This window comes from Carcharodon carcharias, chromosome 5 (assembly GCF_017639515.1).
Source record: "Carcharodon carcharias isolate sCarCar2 chromosome 5, sCarCar2.pri, whole genome shotgun sequence".
Lineage (NCBI taxonomy): Eukaryota > Metazoa > Chordata > Chondrichthyes > Lamniformes > Lamnidae > Carcharodon > Carcharodon carcharias.
The window spans coordinates 44,828,106-44,854,509 of NC_054471.1; the positions used below are offsets into that span (position 1 = coordinate 44,828,106).

The following is a 26,404-nucleotide window of genomic DNA, read 5'->3' on the forward strand; positions in this document are numbered from 1 at the left end:
TGAGCTGTTTGAGTTCCTTTGATTATACAGCTTTTAAAGTTATCTTGCGTTGCTGTTTAACCCCAGAAGAGAAAGCTGGACTCCAGGCGAGCAGCCTGCCTTTGACTTCCATTTCACTCCAAGTCTGATTTCCAGTAAAAACCCTGTAGTTTGCCTTCAGAGTGAACTAATACCCAGGATACAAGAATATTTTGCTGCATCTTCAACAGACTTGGCCTGCAACCGAATTCCTAGGACCAAGACCAGGAATTTTGCCAGACAGAGCCACGTGAAAGAACCTTCCTTGGAAATTGATTCTGGACTCTAGACTCACGTGGAACCATAATTCTTATTTTTATTGCGGTCTTTGCCCTGAACCATTTACTTTCCTTATTTCTCTTTTATTGTATAAATGCAAAAAGGGGCGGATGCTGCGAAACACCTTCACACGTTTTTACACCTCTTATTTTACCCTATCCCTAGTTTGCTGTGGGGTTATTAATAGAGGATTGAATAACTCCAAAACTAAAGGTTTGGGGAAAATACTACACTTATAAAGGGGGAAATCAAAAATCAGAAAACACCTTTCTTGATGGGTAACGAGTGGAGAAATTAGGGTTGTTTAAATTTATCCCCCTCCTGTCCTTAACAGATATGTGTTTGTTTTCGAATGAGGGCGCAATGTTTTTTATTTGGTTGCATCGGGGTGCAGCGATCCTGGGCGAGCTTCTCCCAGGACTCAAAGTCGATATAAGAGCTCCTAAGTGAAGCCTTCAGATTATCCTTTAAGTGCTTCCTTCGACCATCATGAGAGCGCACCCCAGACTCAAGCTCTCTGTAGAAGATTCATTTCAGTAAGTGAATGTCAAGCACTTTGGCTACATGGCCAGCCCAACTCAGCTGTGACTGTCTCTATATGTTGTGAATTCTTGGCATGCCAGCTTGGGTGAGCACCTCAGTGTCTGGCATTTTTTCCTGCTATTTGATCTTCAGAGACTTCTGAAGGCAGCTGAAGTGAAAGTGTTGACACTGGTACACAGTCAAGTCTCGCATGTGTGGAGCAGAGTGGGCAGGTCTCTTGCTCAACAGGCTTTCAGTTTGGTAGGCAGACTTGCTCTTCTTCATTCCCAGGTTGATGTTCAAATTCTGCTGATGGCTACACTTACTTTGGCAATCCACACATTTGTCTCATTGTCAGTATAGAAAGCTGGAGAGTGTGTTGCCGAGAGGCTGACAATGTGCAACTCTCCCTCATTGTAATTCAGTTCATGTGCAAGTCATGTTCTTCATCTGTCATGTTAACAATTACTTGGAGCCACAGATGAGAGTGAGATGACAGGATGGGCCAGTCCAAAGAGTTTGGTGAGCCCAGCTGTGAGAGGTGTTACCCCTCCCTTACGCCCCTAGTAAAGTGTTAGGCTCTGCAAACAATTTATCATCTTAATTTTGGTAGGAAGAATGCACAGAGACAATAGAAAATAAAAGGTACAATTCTAAAGGGGTGCAGGAGCAGAAGGACCTGACTGTATATGTCTTTAAATCATTGAAGGTTGCAGTACAGGTTGAGAGAGCGGTTAATAAAGTATACAGTGTCTTGGGTTTCACCAGTAGGGGCATAGAGCAAGGAAATTATGTTAAACCTGTATAAACACTGGTGTGCAGCATTGACTAGAGTATTGCTTCCAGTTCTGGGCACTGAACTTCAGGAAGGCATTGGAGAAGGTGCGGAAAAGATTCATAAAAGTGATCCCAGAGATGAAGAACTTCAGTTATGAAGATAAATTGGAGAAGTTGGGACTGTTTTTCTTGGCGAAGGGAAGGTTAAGAGGTTTTCAAAATCATGAGGGGTCGAGACAGAGTAGATCGGGAGAAACTGTTCTCACTTGTGGAAGAATCGAGAACAAGAGGACACAGATTTAAGGTAGTTGCATAAAAGGCAATGGCGACATGAGAAAAAATATTTTTTACATAGTGAATGGTTAGGATCTAGAATGCACTGCCTAAGGGTGTGGTGAGGCAGATTCAATTGAGGCACCCAAAAGGGAAATGGATCATTATTTGAAAAGGAAAAACTTGCAGGCCTACAGGGAAAGCCGGGCAGGGGCACCACATGAATTGTCCCTTCAGAGGGCCAGCACTGACATGGTGGACTGAATGGCATCATTCTGTGCTGTAACCATTCTATGATTCAATGAACTACATGCATTTATTTTTCTTTAAAACCTTCCAAAAATCACTGGGTGCAATATTGCTGGCAATATGAAATGTAATGAGAAATGCAATGGGAAATGTAATGGGAAATACAATGGGAAATGTAATGGGAAATATACTGGGAAATGTAATGGGAAATGTAATGGGAAATGCAATGGGAAATGCAGACCACTTAGAACATTTATTCAGTTTCAACAACTTTGACATTAAATGGCTTCTTTAAATTTGGCATATCTTGGCTTTCAATACAACACCAACTTGCATTTAGATAGGACCAGTCACTTCGTAAAATATCCCAGGATGCTTCACTGGACAAATTTGACTCCAAGGCACGTAGCAAAATATTAGTACCAGTAACTAAAAAAGTAGGTTTTAGAGAATACCTTAAAGGAGGAGAGAGAGAGGTAGAGAGGTTTAGGAACAGCAAGATAAATAAAATATTACAGTATTGTTCGGGCTGATTTTTTTTCTTTCTTTGCTTTTCCAGGTGGGAGATATTTAAAGAGCCTCCTAAGGAACGTATCCCATTCTGGGCTGACAGTGTGCTAGCATTTCGGATTATGAATGACAGTGACCTGAAGAGGTTTCCACAGGTCACATTTGGCTGGACGTACACCACTTTGCTTTGCGAATGTACCTACTACTTACCTTGGTTGGAGAAACGGTAAGTCTTTCAACCCTAATATGGGCAGATGCTTCTGCCTTATCAGCTGTGGTTCAGTTGGTTGCACTCTTGCCTCTGAGCTATAAGGTCCCAGGTTCAAGTCCCACTGCAGGATTTGAGCACAATAATTAAGGCTGATACTCTAGTGGAAGACTGTTGGAAATGCTGCATTTCAGATGTGATGTTAAACTGAGGCCTTCTCTGCCTTCTTGGGTGGATGTAAAAGATTCCATGGCACTGTTTTGAAGAAGAGCAGGAGAGTTATACCTCGTGTCCTGGACAATATTTATCAATCAGTCGCTTGATAGTACAGAACTTGAATATTGCTTAAAAGAGAGACATGTTGCTGAAACCTTTCATCTTGCACTCATCAGGACAAACACAAGGATGAAAAATTCCAAAAGGTGACAAGTTATACTACAGGAGAAAAGGGTGTTGATTGGTTGGCAAGTCGGCTCTAATTGGCTGAGGTGTTGCCATGGAGAAAGCAGGGGGAACTATAGGCTCCCTATGCCTCCAGGTAATTCAAAAAAGGCACAAGGCTTGAACATATTCCTTTTGTTCACAGAGAACGGGGCCTTGTGTATGAATGTAAGTCACTTCTAGCAGGTATAAATAAGCCACATTACAAACTTGACTGATTATCTTAACTTGATTGTTAGTGTAGTTATTAGCACAGTCAGGATTATTCAGCAAGTGCTGCCCAATCATGGAATCACATCTAACAGTAGATGTTTTGCATTTGGTTTTGCAAGCATGGTCTGAATGAGTACTATCTGCAATCTGCCTATTATGGTCAGCTGAAGGAACATGCTGTTTAATTTGATCAGCCAATCATTAGGAAGTATTGCCTGTGTACCTGGAATTGCACCAGCACTGAAATTCATACATGACATTGCTCAATTGTGTGGTAGGCAAAACAGTATTGGAAAATATCACTTGCATCTCTACTGCATGGTAGTAATGTGAAATGGCTTGTTTAACCTGTTATTCAAATTTTTGAGATACTTTGCCTTTCTAGGGTAATTTGAGATGGACCAGGCACTTTTCAGGTCCAAAAAGTGGAATCTATGGCCCCTTTGTGAGTTTGAATGATATACAGCAAACAATGATCTGATCAGGATAGTAATTTTCCCACAGGCTAGCTTTGATGTGCTCTCTTTCTGTAGTCAAGCTTGCAAGCTGAGAAAATGGCTCGGGCCCTATTTACAAGATTTCTGATAAGCACTCTTATGGCGCGTGAAGCGATACAAATCCCAGTACCTATGTTGAATGGTGAAGGCTTGCAGTAGACAGTGATGGAGAACTATTCACTGATTTCTCAACAGGTTAAGCAAGCTGTTTCATGCTGCTACTGTGGAGTGGCAATGCAAGTAGTATTTTCCACTAATAGGACGCTGCCATCAGTCCAAAAGAATGTTCTGCCTACTACACAATTGAAAAACATTGTGTATGAATTTCAGTGCTGGTGCAATGTCAGGTATGTAGGCTGTATGCCCCAGTGATAGGCTGATTGAATCAAACAACATTTCCCTTGGTTGTTGGTAATAGTGCTGTGAATATCTAATTTATTGATTTGAAATTTGGCATTCTTGCATTTTTCCTGATGACTACATTTTGAAAAGCTTTGGCAAAATGTCTCTCTTTTCAGCAATATTCAATATGGATCGCTTAATCGAAATTTGCAAAGAACAGATTATCTGTCATTATCACTGTGCTGTTTGTGGGAGGTTGCTGTGCACAAATTGGCTTATGGTATTTCCCACACTACAGTAGTGATTTCACTTCAAAAGTACTTCATTGACTGTAAAGTGCCTTGAGACGCCTGCTGTACAAATAGTCATTTGGTGGTACAGAACTTGAGTTATGCTGAAAAAAGAGACATGTCGAAGCTTTGCATCTTGCACTCATCAGGACACTGGCAAGAATGCCAATATAAGGGGAAAACAGCAACTTATGCTATTTGAAGAGAGTGCTGATTGGTTAGCAATTGGCGTTGCCATGGGGAATGAATGCACCATTGATGGTGCCTGACAGTTAACTGCCAAGCATTGTTTGAAATTTAAACCAAGCAGCTTGACCCTGATTGGTCAAAGTATTGTACTGAGGAATGAGTCAGTGAATGGCTGTCATTTATTTTGTTTAGCTGGAACAGGAACAATGTATGCACATGTTATTTCTGTCTGCAAAGAACAGGGCTCTGTATTAACATATGTAGCTTCCAGTATACGTAAATGCGCCATACTGCGAACCTGACTGACAATTTTAAATTGGTTGTCAGCATAATCCTTAGCACACTGAAGATTATTTAGCAAATGTTGTCCAATCACGGAATCACATCTAATGTTGGACTCTGTGTTTTGGGTTTTGCAAGCACGAGCTGGTTGATTGCAGCCTGTACCCTGCCCATTGCGAACAGTAGCTGGGACAATCTGTTTGATATGATCCGACAGTCTTTGGGACATATGGTCTACATACCTAGCATCACACTGACACTGAAATTCATATACCACATTACTCATTTGTGTGATAGGTAGAATGTCTTTTTGGCTTGACGGCAGCATCCTGTTCGTGTCGAATACCATTCGTGCTGCTACTGCATAGTAGCAGCGTGAAACAGCTAGCTTCACCTGTTGCTCAAACTTTGAGATACCTTGTCCTTTCAGGGTAATGTGAGGTAGACTGGGAACTTTTCAGGGCTGAAAGTGATGGCCTTAGGCCCGGTCTTGAGCTTGCATGTTATACAGCACAAAATTATCTGATCAGGGTAGCCATTATCCCGCAGGATGCCTTTAATGTGCCTATTTCAGCATCAAGCTTTCATGGTGACTAAATGGCTCAGGCCCTATTTACATGGTTGTCGATAAGACCAATCTTATAGCATGTGGAATTATAAGAATCCCAACACGTATATTGATAGTGAAGGTAGGCTTGCAGTAGACCATGGTAGAGAACCCCCTGGCAGATTACTCAACCAGTACATCAAGGAAGGAGAGTTCATTTGACTGCTCCATTTGAAAGGTGAATTTGAGTGCAGGATGGAGCCCATTAAGACAGGTAAGAAAATTCTTACATGCAGCTGCGGATTTAGATATAGCAAATTTATCATTCACATATCTGAAATTTGTGAGAGGTAGGAGGTTAGGTGTCATTCTATCGAAGACATATTTCTCATTGAACCCAGCAAAGATGTTTGCGAGTGCTGGGCCTAGAGGAGATCCCATGGCAATACCATCTATTTGGACATACATGGTGTCATTAAAGCTGAACTCAACTGCGTGAGTTGCCTAGTTCATAAGCTCAATAAATATTGATTCACACAATGGTCGTTGCAGCACAAACATCTATGGGTTCCTTAAGTGGAACATTGATAATAAGGTTAGCAATGTCAAATGAGCACATGGATACAGCATTGTTATCAGTATGCAACTCATGTATGGCCTTTGCAAATGTGAAGGAGTCCTTCACCCCGTGTGGGGAAAATTTGGCCAAAACTGGTTGTAACAATTTGCCCAACCATTTGGCCAATTCATGTTGTGCAGAACCAGTCATAGATAAGATGGGGCGTAGAGGGACATCACATCTGTGTCTTGGCCAGCCCATACATACGCAGACATAGCAAACCGTGAGGACGAACCTTTTCATATATATCATATACTTAAATCTGCAGCTGCATGTAACAATGTTACATGTCTTAATGGGCTACATCCTGTGCTCAAATTCATCTATGAAATGGAACAATCAAATGAACTCCCCTTCCTTGATGTACTAGTTGAGAAACCTGCCAGGGGACTCTCTACCAAGGCCTATCACAAGCCTACCTTCACTGGTCAATATCCTTAGTGTGCTAAGAGTTATGCTGACAACCAATTTAAGATTGTCAGTCAAACTCGCAGTGTGATGCATTTGCGTGTGCTGGAAGCTACATATATTAATACACAGGCCCCTGTTCTTTGCAGACAGAAAGAACATGTACATACATTGTGCCTGTTTTAACTAAACAAAATAAGTGACAGCCATTCGCTGAATCATCCCTCAGGGCAATGCCTTGACCAATCAGGGTCAAGCTGCCCCATTTAAATTTCAAACAATGTTTAGCAGTTAACTGTCAGTCACCATCAACAGGTGTATTCTCCATGGCAACACCAATTGCCAACCAATCAGCACTTTCTTTTGTTTTTCCCTTATATTGGTATGCTTGCGAGTGCCCTAATGAATGCAAGGCGAAGAGCTCAGACATGTCTCTTTTTTTCAACAATGCACCTGATGCTTGTGAAAGACACTATATTAATGCAAGTCTTTTCTTTTTACTGTATTTCTCTTCTGGAGTTTTGGTGGCAGGATGAATGATGTACATTCAGGGTAAACATTCCACAATGAATAAGCAGAGGCAAACCTTTGAGCATAATATGGGACAGAAATTCAATGAGCTCAGCAAACTGGAACATTATTAGGTTAAATATCTTAAATTTCGGATAATCCTTCGGGGAGATTAAATCTGTAATGCCTCCTATGTTCATGTTAAGTCACTACTGTGATAAACTTTACAATTAACTAGACATTTTCGTTCATTGTTGCCTGACATTGATAACTTCAGTGTACCTTATGATATAGTACAGTACTGTGGAAGCTCATTATAACTTTGCAAGTCAAATTGTAAAGGGTATATATTACCCTTACAAATCGATGTACCATTTTTCATTTACTTTGATATTTGTTGTTGACTACATTGAAATGTTGCCATCTTTAATGCAAAATCAATCTGCCATGCTACTTGTGTACAAGACCAGGAAAGCTAGATTGCATATGATGGGAGGTCAGGGTAAATCATGTTTCTTTGTAAAAGACTCGCCGCTTAGCAGCACATCCAAGTCAATATCAACGCATGATAATTTATTACTCTTTGATAAGGTTTATAATTATCTGGTTAGTAATTCTAAAATTGGTTGAATGGTTTTTAAGTGTTGCTATGAAATGTCAGTGCCAGTTTGAAGAACGCATGTGTTGTACCACTTTGGTAACTGAGCTTTTGGGGAACAGCAGGGACAGTAATGTTAGTGGACACTTGATTACAGTCAGTGCCCCCATGTGAGTATCCGTGTGCCTGACACTGCACCTGAAGTTCATATAATTTGGTTACTTTTTAAGTGCTTTTAATTTAAAAAGTTTTCTCAGCTGCACCAGTTAAGAAAAAAACCATGGAATCAATGCATTTAGTGAGTGGTTATATGTTGAGAGCAACTCATGAATGATCTTTAGCACAAGATTGTAACTAGAAATGGAAGATCAGAGGACACTCTGTATCAATGAACCTTATAGTAACAATGGCTTGTGGAAAAGCTTAAAAAACAACCATTCATAATTTTTAAAAAATAAAACTGCTGTTGCTGCAATGCTATAAAAGTGTCAATCAGCCAGACCTTTAAAGTATCAATAACAGAAGCTATAAGCACTTGACACCTCTATCTTGTGCATATAAACATTGAGCCACTGTTAAAAGAGATCACAGGAAAAATAGCTTATTATAAAATCATAAACCTGCCAATCTTCTCTTCATCTGTGTCAGCAAACTCACGCCCTTTTATGGGAGCCTCATGAAGCATGGCTGAGTTGGCATGGAGAATATGAGGGGCCATTGGGAGTGGGTGGGGAATGGGTTGGCATAGATGGAGGGTGGGGGTGAGGGGGGGGTGAGGGGCGATGAGGGGTGAGGGCTTAAAATATAAGCAAACTATTGGACGAAGTCCACCCGGGCACTCGGCTGCCCCTGCTTCCAGGGCAGTGGGCCCAGCCCTATCCCACACCTTGGAGTGAAATTGGGTCTGATGGGGCATTTTCTATGAAGCGGGTCTGCTGAGTTTAGAAATTTCCCGATTCTGTGATTCTGTAAGTGATCGCTGTCAACATTCTGGGAGTTACTATTGACCAGAAACTGAACTGGACTGGCCAAATAAATATTGTGGCTACGAGAGCAGGTCAGAGACTGGGAATACTACAGAGAGAGACTCACTTCCTGACTACCCAGAACCTGTCCACCATTTATAAGGCACAAGCCAGGAGTGATGATGGAATACTCTCCACTTGCTTGGGTGAGTGCAGCTCCAATAACACTCGAGAAGGACCACACCATCCAGGACAAAGCAGCCCATCTGATTGGCACCCCATCCACAAACATTTGCTCCCACCACCGTCGTCACACAGTGGCAGCAATATGTACCATATGCAAGAGGCATTGCAGCAACTTACCAAGGCGTCTTCGACACTGTCTTCCAAGCCGATGACCTCTATCACCTAGAAAGACAAGGGCAGCTGATGTATGGGAACACCACCACCTGCAAGTTCCCCTCCAAGCCACAAACCATCCCCACTTGGAAATATATCTCCATTCCTTCACTGTCGCTGGTCAAACCCCTGGAACTCCTTCCCTAACAACACTATTGGCATTCCTACACCGCATGGACTGCAGCGGTTCAAGAAAGCAGCTCACCACCACCTTCTCAAGGTCAGTTAGGGATGGGCAATAAATGCTGGCCTAGCCAGGGAAGCCTACATCCCCTGAATGAAAGAAAAAAAAATTGAGCTACCTGTTTTGAAGATGAAAACCTGGTCTCAAATGGGTTAATGGGTCCTGGCTGTGCCTGCTTTTTTGTGGGGTATGTGATACATTCCTTGTTCCAGTCCTCCTCATGCCTCCTCTCTCACTTTTTTCCCTGGTGCATTGATGATTGAATCAGTGCCATTTTCTGCTCTCGGCCTCAACTCAAAAATTTAATCAACTTTGCTTCCAGTTTTGACTGTGCTCTTACCTTCACCTGGTCCACCTCAGACTCTTTCCTTCTTCAACTTTTTAGCCTTCCATTTCTGGGGCAAGGCTAATATTCACTATAAGCCCACTGACTCCCTCAGCTACCTCGACTATGCTTCTTCATGCATTACTTCTTGTAAGGACTCCATTCCAATCTCCCAGTTTCCGTCGCATCTGTTCCAACGATGCAACGTTCCATTCCAGGGCTCCTGAGACATCTTCGTTTTTCCTTAGCTGAGGACTCCCTTCCTTCCCCCTCCAACCTCCCTCACCCCTCACAGCCCTCACAATAGTTGCAGGACTCTTGACTATGTCTGACCATTTCCCACACCTTTCCACCCTGCCTGCCTCCATATTCAACAGAACATCTTTCACCATTCCCAGCATGATGCCACCACCTTTCCTCTGTCCTCTCCATCCAGTGCCCTGAAGGTTCTGGTCCCGCCATATCATCCTGGTCCATTCCTCTATCACCCCGAACAACCCATCTCTTTTCCACAGCACCTTTCCATGCAAGCGCAAGAGATGCAACACCTGCCCTTCTACCTCCTCCCTCCTCACCAGTCAAGGCCCCAAACACTCCTTCCAAATGAAGCCATGATTTACTTGTACTTCTTTCAATTTAGCACATTGTATTCGCTGCTTATGGCGTGGCCTCTTCTACACTGGGGAGACCAAATGCAGATTGGGTGATGGCTTTGCAGAACATCCCTGTTCAATCTGCAAGCGTGCCCCAAGCTTCCAGTCGCCTGTCACTTTAAACATTTCTCAATCTTGCTGTCAAGTGGAATTCTGTGCTCTTGGCCTCCTGCAGTGATCCAGTGAAGCTCAATGCAAGCTTGATAAACAGCACGTTATCTTTCGATTAGGCACTTTACAGCAATTCAGACTCAACTATGAGTTCAACAATTTCAGATCGTAACCTCTGCCTCCATTTTGTTTCCTTTCCCTTTGCAGGTTTTGGTTTTTCTGTCATTTTTCTATTATTTTTACTTTTGGATGGCAGATGTTCATCATATTGCTATTCACACTTCTCTGGACACATTTTTTGATTCTTTACTTGTCCCATTACCATTCCCTTTGTCCGTGCACTACCAATTCTTTTACCCTTTAATCTCTCCTGTCTTCCACCCTATCAGAGATCTTCCCCTTGGTTCTTTTTACAACCCGCCCCACTTTCACTTGCTTAAAACCTAATACGTTTATAATTTTTCCCAACCCTGATGAAACTGAAATGTTAACTGTGTTCTTTTTCACTCTGCAGTTACTGCCTGACTAGCTAGGTGTTTCCAGCATTTCCAGTTTTTATTTCAGACTTCCAGCATCTCCAGTACTTTGCTTTTGTAATTTGTTCTTTGACTATTTATTGAAAAATTATAATCAATATTTCTGCCTGCCGTAAATGCTCCTGTAATTTGGAGTGTTGTTAGCTTTTAAGTTAAAACTGGCTCTTGATCCCCTCAAAGAGGCAAGGGACTTCAATGAAATTGTTCTTGGGATGTGGATCACATTGGCAATGACTCAAGTGCTGCCCATTCCTAGTGCACTGACAATTGAGTAGCTTGCTAAGCCACTGAAGAAGGTACTGAGGCACATAATGTGAGTAGCCAGTTGGCCAGATCAGATGGAGGTAGCAGAATCATTTCCCAGAAGAATAATAATGAATCAGCCAGGGCTTGTTTGACAACCCAACAGCTTCTGAGCCCATACTTGCTGAATTTGGTTGCCCCATGGCCTCTCGGTTGTCATTTCAGTGCGACAGCCACTGCACTACCATGTCCACCCTCAACAAACTTAGAAACAAAACTGAAAGTGCTGGAAACATTCTACGTCAGCCAGAATATGTGGTGAAAACAGATGTGTCATTGTTTTGGGCAGACTATGAGCCGGATCATTGGAGGTAGAGATGGGATCAAGAAAGTAAAAAATTCCGAATTTGCAGTGCCTTCCCAAACCCAAGCTATTTATGTGTGGATTGATGACTGTATCGATGCTGCCTCCTGTGGATCGATGACGGCATTGATGCTGCCTCCTGTGGACTGATTACTGTATTGATGCTGCCTCCTGTGGACTGATGACTGTATTGATGCTGTCTCTTGTGGATTGATGACTGTTTCGATGCTGCCTCCTGTGGATCGATGACTGCATTGATGCTGCCTCCTGTGGACTGATAACTGTATTAATGCTGCTTCCCGTGAACTGATTACTGTATTGATGCTGCCCCCTGTGGATTGATGACTGTATTGATGCTGCCTCCTGTGGACTGATGACTGTATTGATGCTGTTTCCTGTGGATTGATGACTGTATTGATGCTGCCTCCTATGGACTGATGACTGTATTGATACTGCCTCCTGTGGACTGATGACTGTATCAATGCTGCCTCCTGTGGACTGATGACTGTATCGATGCTGCCTTTGTGGATCGATGACTGTATTGATATTGCCTCCTGTAGACTGATGACTTTCGATGCTGCCTCCTGTAGATCAATGACTGTATTGATGCTGTCTCCTGCTCTCACCATGAACTGGAAAGCTTTCCTGACTTTGGTTCCAATTTACACCCTTCCCTCACCTTCACCTGGTCCATGTCTGACTGTTCTCTTCCTCAACTTCTCTGCCCCATTTCTGGAGGGAGATTGTCTACTAATGTTCATTACAAGCCCACCAACTCACACAGCTACCTTGGCTATACTTCCTCACAGCTTGCTTCCTATAAAGACTCCATTCCATTCTCCCAGTTTCCCCATCTCCATCGAGTCTGTTCCAATTATGTAACCCTCCACACCAACGCTTTTGACTTGCCTTCCTTTTTCCTCAACCGAAGATTCCTGGCCAGCTTGGTTGACAGGGTTATCCACTGTGCCTGATCCAATTCATACACTTCTGCTCTTACCCTCCACCTCCCTCCTAGAGCCATGATAGGGCTGCCCTTATCCTCACCTTCCACCCCATCAGCCTCCATATTCAATGGATCATACTCTGCAATTTCTACCAATTCTAGCATGATTCCACCATCAAACACACCTTCTCCTGCCCTTCCCTTTCAGCATTCCATGGGAACTGTACCCTCCATGACACTGTAGTTCACTCCTTAGTCACCCCTAACACCCCCTCACTTCCCTACAGCCCCTTTCCATGCAAGCAAAGAAGATGCAATATTGCCCTTTCACCTCCTCCTCTCTCACTGTCCAAGGCCCCAAATACGCCCTCCAAATGAAACAGGGATTTACATGGACTACTTTCAGTTTAGTCTACTGTGTTCACTGCTCACGATGTGGTGGGCTGTACATTGGAAGGCCAAATGCAGTCTGGATGACCACTTTGCGGAACACCTCTGTTCAGTTCACAAATATGACCCAGAGCTTCGGCTTGCTTGTCATTTTAACTCTCCACCTTGTTCCGGCTCTGACCTTTCTGTACAATGTCCCAGTGAAGCTCAACATAAGCTCGAGGTGGAGCACTTTACCTTTCAACTCTTCACTCTACAGCCTTCTGGATTCAACATTGAGTTCAACAACTGCCTCCATTTTGTTCTGTGTATTTTTTTCTTTTTGTTTTGCTGGGTCAATCTTGTCTTGTTTCTTTCTTTATCCCCTTTCATGTTGCATTCAGATTGTTGCTATGTAGCCATTCACATCTCATTTGTTCACAACCTTTGTTTCTTTACCATATCCATTACCAATCTCTTTGGCTGTTGCATCATGAAATCCTTTGCTATTTAATCTCCCCAGCCTCTACCCTATCACAGACCTTTTCCTTTGTTCTTTTTGCCCCCAACCCCTTCCACTGGCTTTAAAACTATGACATTTCTATCTTTCTTCAGTTCTGATGAAAAGCCATTGACCTGAAATGTTAACACTCTTTCTCTCCACAGATCCAGCCAGACCTGCTAAATTTTTCCACATTCTTTGTTGTTATTTCAGATTTTATAATCATGCAGTATTTTGCATTTGTGTAAGTTACATTGACGACCATTGTGCATTAACATGCATTACAGTCCTTTTCCCAATGGAGAAAGTGCCATAATGCATTCAAAACTGTAGAAACTGTGCTGGGAAATCCTTCTCATGTTTAGGACTGAGATTTAAATATCCAGTGATACTTTGTTTCAAAAATAATGGATTTGCTGTTGAATGTTTAAAAAAATCTAAGTACCTGCTACACGCTATTGATTGACAGGAGGTCTGCTATATAATAGAAATGAACGCCATCTGCAACTTAAAAAAGGGCCACTTGGTCTTTTACTTTCAATGGACTGCACTATTGACATTTTCCAGAGTTTATTTTGGTAGCTGGGGCTGTTTTGAATGCTGGTCTTAGTTTCAAAAGGTCCAGAAACACTTATCAACAGAAGGACTATGTTCATATTTTGACTGCTAGTTTTAAGAGGTTATTAAAGTATTATTTATCTATGATGTAGTAGGTGGGTAAATGTGTGTTTGTTTTTACAACAGATTGTAGATACACCCACAGTGCTGTTAGGGAGGGAGTTCCAGGATTTTGACCCAGTGACAGTGAAGGAATGGCAATATATTTCCAAGTCAGGATGGTGAGCGGCATGGAGGGGAGATGTTCCTATGCATCTGCTAGATTGTAGCTGTCGTGGGTTTGGAAGTTGCTGCCTAAGGAGCCTTGGTGAGCTTCTGCAGTGCATTTTGTAGATGGTACACACTGCTGCTACTGTGCGTCGGTGGTGGAGGGAGTGAATGTTTGTGCAAGGGGTGCCAATCAAGCTGGCTGCTTTGCCTTGGATGGTGTTAAGCTTCTTGAGTGTTGTTGGAGCTGCACTCATCCAGGCAAGTGGAGAGTATACCATCACCTTGTGTATACTTGCACCTTGTAGATGTGGGACAGGCTTTGGGGAGTCAGGAGGTGAGTTGCTCACTGCAGGATTCCTAACCTCTGACCTGCTCTTGCAGCCACAGTATATGTAGGGCTAGTCCAGTTCAGTTTCTGGTGAATGGTAACTTCTGGGATGTTGATAGTGGGGGATTCAGTGATGGTAATGCCGTTGAATGACAAGGGGTGATGGTTGGATTCTCTCTTGTTGGAGATGCTCATTGCCTGGCACTTGTGTGGCACCCATGTTACTTGTTACAAATGTTAGCCCAAGCCTGGATATTGTCCAGATCTTGCTGCATTTGTACATGGACTGCTTCAGCATCTGAGGAGTTGCGAATGGTGCTGAACATTGTGCATTCATCAGCAAACATCGCCATTTCTGACTGTACGATGGAAGGAAGGTCATTGATGAAACAGCTAAAGATGGTTAGGCCAAGGACACTACCCTGAGGAACTCCTGCAGTGATGTGCTGGAGCTGAGACTCACTGGGGATAGTGCACTGTAATATCAAGCCCCATTGTTCCCTGAGCCGCAACAAATGTGAAAAAGTTTGATCAAAGCACCAGATTCTACCTAACTGTTTAATTTAGGTTAACAGAATACAAGCACCAGGTTTGTAAACTTAATAAGAAAATAACTGTTCATTGAACAAATTATCTTGAACTAGTGGCAAAAGAAATAAATATGAACTGCTAACGTTTAACACTATAACTTAAACTCTATTCCTTTCTTAAATCCCTATACATACACACACTCACATACACAAGACAATAAGATGCACAAAACATGAATTTTAAGGGTGGGGTAAAACAGTTCAATAGCACCGATCCGGAGTACAGGATTTGATGGGTTGGTTTTGATCGATGTCTTCCAAATTCCTTTCATTTCTTGTTGATGACATGAAATAGTCTTCCAGCACTTTCAGTGTTTAGTTCACAGGTTGAGAACTCGCTTTTCAATGTCTTTAATAGTGGTTTTCCTCTTTTTCTTTTATGGGGGTTTCCTTAGATCATAGCGATTATAGAGAAATGAGGAAGAGAGATTTTTAGATGTTTTTCTCTGCAGGCCAGGAGCTTTCTGCTTCCCTGCTCTTCACACAAAACCTTGGTCACATGGTTGGGAGCCAATTAGAATGCTGTTGTCAGGCAGCTCCCTTGGTCCAGGACTCCTTTCCAGTGCCATCCTGTCTCTCATGGCATAGTCTGTTCCAGGGACTGCAACATTGTTTATATCTCTCATCCTGTTCCAGTGGACATGTCTTTCAACCTGCAGCTTTTGTAATTCTACCACAATCCAACAGAAAATAAAAAGGTCTGTTCTTTACAACAGTCCAGCAGAAATAAAAAGATATGTTCCTTACATGCCTCCGCCCTTAAAAGAGATGAAACGCCATTTCATAAATGCGTTTCATCACAAGATATGTGACACATGGACACCAAAACATGAGACTCACTTTCATTCATCCTTTCTCCCCCTTATACAATCTTCAGCATTACTTATCTTATTTTAACTTATTTTCATATTTTACATTCGGGATGATGCATCTGCGATCACATTATCCTTACCGGCAATGTGAATGATCTTTACACTGGTTGAAACAATAAGCTCCATCTAAACAGTCTTGCATTTCAAGTTTTAAACTTTTCAATGAACGTCAACATATTATGGTCAGCGTAGATTAGTGTTTCTTTGTTATCGTGTCAGCCATAAACTTCAAAGTGTTGAAGAGACAACAACAATGCTAGAGTTTTTTTTTCTACTGTAGAGCACATCCCCTGACATGAGAACACAGTGTCTAACTGTCCCAGCATTGTTGTATTGGCTAATCAAATTGTAGGTGGTTCGCTTTGTGCACTGTCTCCTTCTCCTTCTACCTTACTCTTAATGTCTCTGTCATCGTCCACTACTCCTACCACCTGGTACACTTGCTCTACGATGATATTGCTTCAACATGTTTATGTGACACAACTGTTTCTTCTTCCTATGTGCAGGAGTATCTATCAGATAAGTCACTTTATTAACTCTCCTAACTATCTTATAGGGGCCGCTGAACTCTAGTTGTAATGTGTTTGTCTGCCCATTTTTTCATTTTGGCTTGGGAAATTTTTAAGTGCTCTTGTGCTACTTTCCACGGGGCAGAAATTTCCCCCTGTTGGGGGTGATGTGCGGGCCGGGTGGGATGGGTATTAAAGGTGCTGGTTTGATTACATGTTGAGGTTTAGCTACTGCCTGCCACGCATGACACATTTTTACAAAATCTACATCCTTATGAGTGTTGATTTTGGCATAAACATTAGGCCCAAAAGCAATTGGCACAAATAATGCCCAAGGTAGGAGAGCTGCTTTTACCAATAACTTTATATTCCAAATTTAAATTGAATTTAAATTCCACTAGCTGCCCTGTTGGGATTTGACCTATGTCCCCAGGAGTTTAGCCCATGCCTCTAGATTACAAGTCCAGTGACATTACCACTATGGCACCATCTCCCCAGTATCCTGGCTATGATCTACTCTGCCCCTCATTCCCATCCCCACCAGTTTTAAAATCAGGTTACGAAGTATCTGGCATGGTCACGATGGGCCAAACAGCTTCTTTCTGTGCTGTAATGACACCATCTTTATGTAACTGTTTAGACAACCTCAGAATGTCAAGAGGGAAGAAATTCCTCAGTGCATTATATTTAACGCAGAGGTTAACAAACTCATGGCAATGTTCTTAGAAACTCATTAACCAGTTTATTTTTGTTAAAATGGTGCACATGGGAATTTGATAGAGCCGCATGGATAGCATTCAATTTGTACCAGCCAGTAATGTCACTGAATCCTCCTGAGGGAAGTTGAATATTGCATTTTTGCACAGGCTTCTCGGGAAATAGAATTTCCAGCAATTGTAAATATTTAAAAATTGTGAGTAATTGCACATTATCAAGAAAATAAAGAAATGAGATTTCGATAAAGAAATTGTGTGCTCACCTAATATTGTCTGTGTTAAATTGAGAATTTAATCTTAGGAAAGTTGAAGAGTTAATTCTATGAACAAGTGGCTTTTATGAGTCATCTAATCAATAAGTAGGGATCTGAATAAATCACACATTGCACAATTGAAATATTGTTCATTTTCAAAAGTATTTGAAGTGTGGCATTATATGACTCAACTTAATAGTTGCAGTGGCTAATTTGGACCATTAGGCATAAGTGAAGGTATCAACTGATGAAAATACTCTATCAGTATCTTTCATGTAATAAATTAGTGGTAACTGTTTCTTACTCTGTGAACAGAAGTTACACATTTCTAATTCAAATCTTTTTGCCTGAACTGTTGTATTCCCTTTGAATGATTTGAGGAGGTGAAAATGTAAAAAAAACCAAGGAAACGTTTTCAATAAAATACCGTGAGAGTATAAGTTGCAAACTCTTATTTTGATGGTTTGTAAAGGCAGTGTCCTTAAATGCCTTCTTCTAACAGAATTACAGGATGTAGATGAGTTATTGCAGTTATGAGTTGTAGACGAGCAAGTGATTCAATGGATGATGGTGCAATGCTAGTTTTCTCCAGTTGATGTCACACTCATGCTTTATAAATGGCACACAGCACAATCCATCCATATCCAGGTACTGAGGCAGGAGATTCGCGAAAAGGTGTTTTGGGAACCAAAGTTCAAGTGTACATTTTCAGTAGTGATGCTGCTACTCCAACCAAGCGAACAGAGGTCTGCAGTTCTTCTCTGCACTCCATGTTATCCATGCAGCTCCATCAAATTCCCATGTGCACCATTTTAACAAAAATAAACTGGTTAATGAGTTTCTAAGAACATTGCCATAAGTTTGTTAACCTCTGCATTAAATATAATGCACTGAGGAATTTCTTCCCTCTTGATATTCTGAGGTTGTCTAAACAGTTACATAAAGATGGTGTCATTACAACACAGAAAGAAGCTGTTTAGCCCATCGTGTCCATGCCAGATACTTCGTAATCTGATTTTAAAACTGGTGGGGATGGGAATGAGGGGCAGAGTAGATCATAGCCAGGATACTGGGGAGACGGTGGCGTAGTGGTAATGTCACTGGACTTGTAATCTAGAGGCATGGGCTAAACTCCTGGGGATATAGGTCAAATCCCACCATGGCAGCTAGTGGAATTTAAATTCAATTTAAAAATTTGGAATATAAAGCTAGTCTCAGTATTGGTGACCATGACAGCTATCACTGGTTATTATGAAAACCCATCTGTTTCACTAAAGCCTCTTATGGAAGGAAGTCTGCTGTTCTTACCTCGATCTGGCCTATATGTGACTCCAGACCCACAGCAATGTAGTTGTCTCTAACTGCCCTCTGAAATGGCCTAACAAAACAGTTCAAAGACAATTAGGGATGGGCAACAAATGTTGACTTTTTCAGTGATGCCCATATCCCATGAAAGAATTAAAAAAGTCTGCCTGTTGTTGCTGTTGTTTTCCTTACATTCAAGTTGTTGAATGCTTCATCTCTGGAGAAAGGTAATCAGGTTGTCAGGTTTTCACAGGTATGGTGCACAAGGCCATTTCATCCTATATGTTTCCCTTCCTAACAGCAATCTGGGGCAGAATTTTGAGGGCGCCGGGTGGACGTGGTGGGTGGGCCTGGGACCGGCTGGGAAATGGCCTGCCGCCCCGATTGGCCCTGGACCGTGAATTGAGGCCCACCCAGTGTGAAATGCGGCTCTGCACTGGCCAGGAAGGGGCAATTCACACTCACTTGAGGTGCAGGAGGAGGCAGAGAGGGCCCAGGGCGCCTCAGGAATGATCCATTAGGCGGCAGATGCTGGATATCCAGCGGGATGTGCGGGACGATCTGGCGGAGATCCATGAGCATATGCGTGCCTTGGTCGCCGTTATGGAGGAGTCCATGCAGAGCATCAGCACTGCATTGGCCCTCATGGCCGGCTGACCTGCTGGTTCCTTGATGGCCACGTGTGCAGTCGATGCAACTGTGGACAGCTGATTGGGAGACTCCACAAAGATCCCCCACTGAGCCCTGGAAAGAGCCAGAAGCATAGAAGTTGTAGAAGTTGAGGGCCGCTGTCATCTTCAGAGCAACTGGCCTGGGGTGTCCACCCACACAATCGGAATTGATCTCAGGCCCAATCACCTGACAAATGTCTCCCTTAAGAGGCATTGCACCTCTTACATATTGAGATAGTTGCATTGCCACCTGTAAACCCTGGCAGCAGGATAGTGGCATCTTCTGCAGCCCCTTCCACCTTGGACTTCCTGCTGGCCCTGCACCTCTTGTGCCTGCGCCTTTCCTCCACAAGTCGCTCCCCTGAAAGCTGCATTGGGACACCTGGCCTCCTCTCCCTTCTGTCCCTCTCTTCCTCCTCAGACGAAGTGCCACCAGCAGAGACCAAAATCCCCATTACCAGGGTGACAGAAGGCTGTCTGACACCTGGAAGGGTCCACACGGTGTGAATCCTCCGGGGGCCTTGCAGATACCAAGGAGTCCTGAAATGAAGCCTGGAAATGCTAAGAATGAAGCCCCGAACAGAGATGAAGCTGCCAAGTATCAAAATGCAACCAGCAGCAAACTATCTCCTAAACGCCTTACTATTCACACTGGCAATGCTGCTGACCCTTTTTATCCTGCCCTTGGGTGAGGTCTTTGAAAATGTTTGCTGGCCGCCTGCCCGTTTTGCCCATGTGACGAGTGCAAAATCACACAGCAATGTAAAATCGCCATCAATTGGAACTGTTAATGGCTTTAAGTGGCCTGTTAATTAATGGCAGGCGTGGCTCCGGCATGTGCTCATGCCTGCTGAGCGAAATATCATGTGAGTGCGCGATGATGTCGGGACACTTGCCGGATGTGCTATTTTACACCCAATCGGATTGGGTGCGTGACCGCCCCGGGACATTAAATTCTGCCCCTGGTGTTCCAACACCACATGATCTGCAGCTCACCACCCTCTTTTCAAGGACAATTAGAGATGTGCAATAAATGCCAGCCTAGCCAGCGACAACCACATCCCATGAAAGGAGAGATTTTAAAAATGCACATCTGTTTCCTTGTGACCACCCCCTGCCCCACCCTGTGCGACTGAAACTAGGATACAGTGCCCTCTTTAATTTAGTCCCTGAGATGAGAGGCTTGGCTATTTCCCTGAGCCCTTAGGCACTGTTGGGCAGCTGCAGCATTTCTTCCAGTCTGCACCATCTAGGATCCCTGCATTGTGAAGCCCCATGAATCCTATGAATGTAGAATTAGGTCAATCTGCAGTAGCTTCAAATTTCCTCTATTAGGGAGCAGATTTTTCATTTCACCTCCAGTGTCAACAGAAGAACAGACTTTCACCTGCCTTTTCAGACACAAGACCACTGACCATCCATCACCTCACCCATCTCTGTGGTGCCCCAAGCTGATCCAGCAAGCCCGCTGCCTGAAATTGCTCATCCTTCTGGTGTGGGGGAGCCCATGACTTCGTACAACTTGATCAGCAGCTTCTGCTGGTTATTTAGGCTGCGTTGCCATGGACTCCACTTCCCTGTGAGCTTGCCTGGGTGACTGGTTGACTGTCAATGTCGCACCCTCCCCCCGCACCCCAACTAGGTTCCCCGCCCTTCTCCCCCCCCCCAACAAAACCACTCCGTAAAATTTTGAATAAATTTTTTTTATTGCGTATAATGATGGAGTGTGAGTAAAATGCACTCTGCCCTCTCAGAACCTTTTGCTGCTTCAGTGCCTTGCATTATTCTGTTTCCCCAGCGACCTGTGTCTGTGAGTTTTATCTCCCGCTGTTCATAGCCGGAAGTTGGATCAAAAGCTTTCCAACACAATGGATGAGAGATGCTTTCCAGTTGCTGAGACGGTCTAATGAACTGATTATTTAGTCTCTGGGGAAGCAACATCAATGCCAGCTCATTAGCAGCTCAGTGTCTCTTCATGACTTGTGTGAAGTGACTGTGCTGTTAAAGTGCAACATTAACATAGCTCTCTCTCAAAATATTTTCTGAGGAAAAAGCAATTATAATGTTAATATTCTCTAGCAATGTTGCTCTCGTATGCACTGTTTTCCTGCTAATTTTCTTTCTCCTCCTCCCTTACAAGTGCTGTGTTACATTTCCACAAGGCTATGAATAGCTCTCTAATATCTCCCTCAGTTGCCCATTGTTTGTGTATGGAGCCGGGTCACTGAGGAAATGGAGGCTTTTCAAGCAGGTGGGAACTTTTCAACTGAGTCCAGCCCTCTCCTCTGCAACAGTCATTGCATGGGGATCCAAAAACCCTGGCCTACAGTTTATTCCCTTATACAGTACTTAAAGTTGTAGTTGAGTTCCTGAAAAGTGCAACTTTAAGTGAAACGACTTTAAGGGAATCAGATTTTACTATTAAAACCAATGTAAAAGCTGTAGTTAGGTTCTGTAGGACCTTTCTTATCAGGAAAAGAATTAAAACATTAATTTGTTTGTTGAAATACTTGACACTGCTAAATTCCTATAAAATAAAATAACTAATAATATAAACAAAATATGATAATCTTTCAAATTATCTCCCACTCGTTGCTGATCTTGCTTCCCAAACCTCCTGCTCACACACATTCCGCTCCCTGGCCCTCCCCCTCACTGCCAACTCTCCAGGCTCATGGCCTCTCCCCTTCCTCTACTCCCGCTCTTGCTGATGATCCTCTGAGCTTTCTGCCTCTGCCACTCCTTGAACCCCCTTCTCACCAATTCTCGCTCTCGCTGGAACTTCTACTTTTTGCTGCTTCCCTCTCCTGAACCCTCACTGCATGCAAGGGCTCTGGAGATGAGTGGCGTGAGGCAGGAGGAGCAGCTTCAAGTTGCGGAAATTCAAAGCTGCTCCTCCTGCCTCTCGATGCTCATCTCCAAAGCTTTCACTCACAGCGAGGGTTCAGGAGAGGGAAGTGGTGAGTGGGAGAGTCGGGGACCTGGTGTTGTAGCGAGAGGGGATTCAGGGAGTGGCAGAGGCTGAGAACTAGGGGGGTGGGGGGGTTGGTGGTGGCAGCAGGAGAAGGGGTCAGGGAGCAGCAGAAGCCGCTGAAAAATGGCACCAATCAGGTCCTACATTAGACCGCTTAAAACAACTTTTAAAAAAAAAACTTGAGACACTAAAAAGAATACAGTCCCCATTAAGTGACTGGCTTTAAAATGTAAAACGGGGACCTATTGTAGTTTAATATAATGCATACAGATATTTTGATAGAATTAAACTATGGACAATTGCTGTATAGGTGTACCTCATCATTACTGCCAGTAATTCTATAATTTAAACAGCATCATGCATGAGTGACATGCAGCACAATAACTATTGATGACTGCCATGATAAATACAGTAACAGAGAGCAGTCTCAACAATAGCCTCCACGAATTCCATGAGTAGTGCTAGAAATAACAATACCACAGACGAAATTTCAAGCATATAATCTCAAGGCTTGTAGAATGGCCATAAACATCCTTCCTAAACTCTCAACCCCTCTATTACTCCAGCATTGCCTTATAACCGCTCCTGGAGAACCCATATAGGACTGAATCCGTAATAACCTCATAAATCAGTTGTAAGCAATTAGAAAATGTTATCATGGCTGCCTGTAAATCATGTCATACTCCTTCATGAGTGTCATGTTTCAACCTTCTACCCAGTACAAATGTGATCACAGCATTGATTTTATACCTGGCAGTAACATTCTCCTCACGGTGCTTGGTCTCTGCAGTGAACATAATGGCACTGCATTACTAATTTATTATTTTCACTAGCAAGCACAGTTTTGCAGTAGAGAAGATCATTGGATTTTCTTTGAGTGTGCGCAGAGAAGTCAACAGGAAAGGATTGCTGGAAGGGAAGAGCATGGGGTGGGGTGGGCCGAGGGGGTGGGGAAGAAAAGGGACTATTGTTAGCAATGCAATATTAGAGTGTGGAACCAGGTGTATAAGGAGAATATAAGAAAAAGTCTTCAACTGTGGAATAAATTTGGGAAATAAGGACAGCAGGAAAGTATGGATTGCACTGAAGTTGATTTAAAATCACAGTAAAGGAGGTTATGAAACTGGATGTGAGAGCGAAAATAGAAAACTAGTTTAGGATCACAGACTATATTAAATGAGATATCAAGATTTCTATAAACATACTTACAGCAAACAAATGAAAAAGAAAATGGGAGGACTATTGAAAGAAACCCAGTGACCAAGGAGTAGCAAGTACACTAAATGAGTTCCCTGTACTCACGCAGGGTGAGTGGGCAGGAGCATTAAAACCAAGCATTTAGATAAACTGGTCAGCAACAGGGGGTTAGAGGAAGACACAGTAGGAAGTCTGAGTGAACTACAGCCAAGTCACCCTGAGGAAGTGCACATAACTTCCTGTCTCTCGTAAAAGGAGGGTTTGAGGGGGCCTGAGTATGATCAGAACAAAGAGGATTCAAAGTACCTTCGCAGCAAAAGGCTTAGCTAGGGCCCAAATTGACTCCCATAGCAATGCCATTTATCTGAGTGGAGAGGCAGGGAGTGGAGTTAAAGAGACATGTGTTCAAAGTGAGAGCTCGTTTGGCCAAACAGAGGAAGGTGTTGGTGGATGGGGACAGACTGAGTTGTAGCTCACAGTAGAAGCAGAAAGAGCATTGAGGTATAGAGGTGTGGAGGAACTCTGTATCCATCATGAAAAAGGGATGGCTGGGGACTGAAACCCAATATTTGTTAGAGGTGAGAGGCTGTAAGAGGCTTTTTAATATGGTGTAGATTTTTCTTTTTGTATTTATATTTTTTAAATTTTGCTATTAATTATAAAACCATCTGCTTTTTGTGACTCCACTCACCCACCATCCACGCTGGAACTGTTTTCATAGACTGGCATTCAGTCAGTCAATGCACCAGGCATTCAGCTTGACCCAGTTACATTATTAAGTGAATAGGTAAAACCTCTGAGATTTTTTTAAAGGGCCGGGAGGTTTGATGAGAAAATCTATTGGCAGTTCAGTCCATTAGACATACAAAAAGTAATTGCCTTGTTGGCCATTTGAACATTTATAAGTTATGCACATAGCTAGTAATGCATCAGGAATGTTTTCCACATCCATTTTTTACAGTAAGTTTGTTCCAGTATGCAGAACAATCAGTACAAATATGTAACAGCTAGTTTGTTCTCTCCCTAATAGCACTATGTACCCACACCACACAGACTACAGCAGTTCAAGGTAGCAGCTCACACCACTGTCTCAAGGGCAATAGATTCTAGCCTTTACAGTGATACCTACATCCCATGAATGAATGGAAAAAATACAATAAATGTAATTCCATATGTCTTTTCTAGATTCATGCAATAGTGCAGCACAGAAAGAGGCTATTCAGCCATTGAATCTGCACCAGCTCTTTAGAAATGCAATCCAGATAGATCCACTCCCTGCTCTTTCTCCATATCCCGGCAATTTTTTCTCCAGTATTTATAAGTATAAGTCCTTAACTTATTAAGTATAAGTTATAAGTATTTATCCAGTTCTGTATTGAAGGTTATTATTGAATTTGCATTCACCACCCTATCAGGCAATGCATCCCAAATCATAACTGGCTGCGTAAAAAAGTTTATCCTCAAACCTCGTCCCCCTTCTGGTTCTTTTGCAAATCACTTTAAATTTTGATACGAACTCTTCAACCACTGGAAACACTTTCTCTTTGTTTAGTCTATCCAAATCCTCTCTGAATTTGACCACCTCTATATAATCTATTCTTAACCTTCTCTGCTCTAAAGAGAACAACCCAAGCTTCTCCAGTCTATCTGTGTAATTGTAAATCTGTTTTCTACCCTCGCCAAAGCCCACACATCCTCCTTAAAGGATATATGTTGGGTAGTACTGGTCTGCTAATTCTGTTACTGTCACAAAGAATTCTGGTAGACTTGTGAGGCATAACCTATTACTATCCCTGCAGCCTCTATTTAGAGGAATGTTGATAGTTTCTCATAACTTACTTAAGAATTTTCTCTGTAACTGGTCTCTGATAAGAGTAATAGTTCCCTGATTCATGTTTCACTGCTTTATTGCAACAGTGTGATTACATTTGCTCTACTCCTTAGGCACAATTTAGGCACCATGGACATTTTTGAAAATGTTAGCTGAACCTTCATCTACTTTGTCAATAACTTTCTTTCGGGCTTGAAGAATGTTGTCCTACAGCTATCCTGTAAACATTGAAAATGGTTTGAGTTGCTGTGCAAGCAAGTGCTTTACTGATCAGATTCATGAGGGCATATAAAAGGGAATAACGGCAAATGCTGGAATCTGAACTACAAACAGAAAGCACATGACAATCAGTCAACGGCTTTAAATAACTAAGGCAGATGATGGTGATAATATGTCAGGTGTACCCTTCATCAAAACTAGGCCCTAATGGATAAACAGGCATATTAGATTCAAGGCAGAGCTTGACTGTCTTTTGGCATTAGCTAAGAAGAATTAATTGAAAATGCTATGGTCATTTTCTGATCTATTGTAAGACTTGAATCCAGTTTCTACTTCCATCCCTCTTACTGCTATTGATCCATTTTTCTATTTTCCCTCATTCCGTCTAATGCAGTCAGTTTTATTCTCTGTGTCATACAACAATTAACTGATTAGAATCTGCAGATTTTAACAACAGAGAGGAAGGAGATTAGAAATTTTCTGGCAAATTGTAGATCAGTTACACTTGCTGGTTGACCCCATGTTTTAAGCATCTTGGGATTTTTACTCTGTTAAAGACGCTACACAAGTGCAATTGTTAATGTATTGGAAAGAGGTGGAATACTCTGATGGGTTTTTTGGTGAGACCTGGCTTTGCCACCCTTATGAGGTCCACATCAATTAAGGGCTATATAGTCTAAAGCTACTGATTTTATGTTTCTTTTTAACCTGTTATAACATATGTTCAAGGTTTGTGATGAT

General features: G+C 42.6%; 1 protein-coding gene across 2 annotated transcripts in view; it reads left to right on the forward strand.

The window, feature by feature from the left end:
- Nucleotides 1-26,404, forward strand: part of ddo (D-aspartate oxidase) — a 69,646-nt gene that overhangs the window by 37,850 nt on the left and 5,392 nt on the right. For both annotated transcript variants that reach the window (XM_041188447.1, XM_041188446.1), the window contains exon 4: nt 2,678-2,854. In XM_041188447.1, the coding sequence (XP_041044381.1) occupies nt 2,678-2,854 (177 nt within the window). The remainder of the gene's footprint in view (nt 1-2,677; nt 2,855-26,404) is intronic.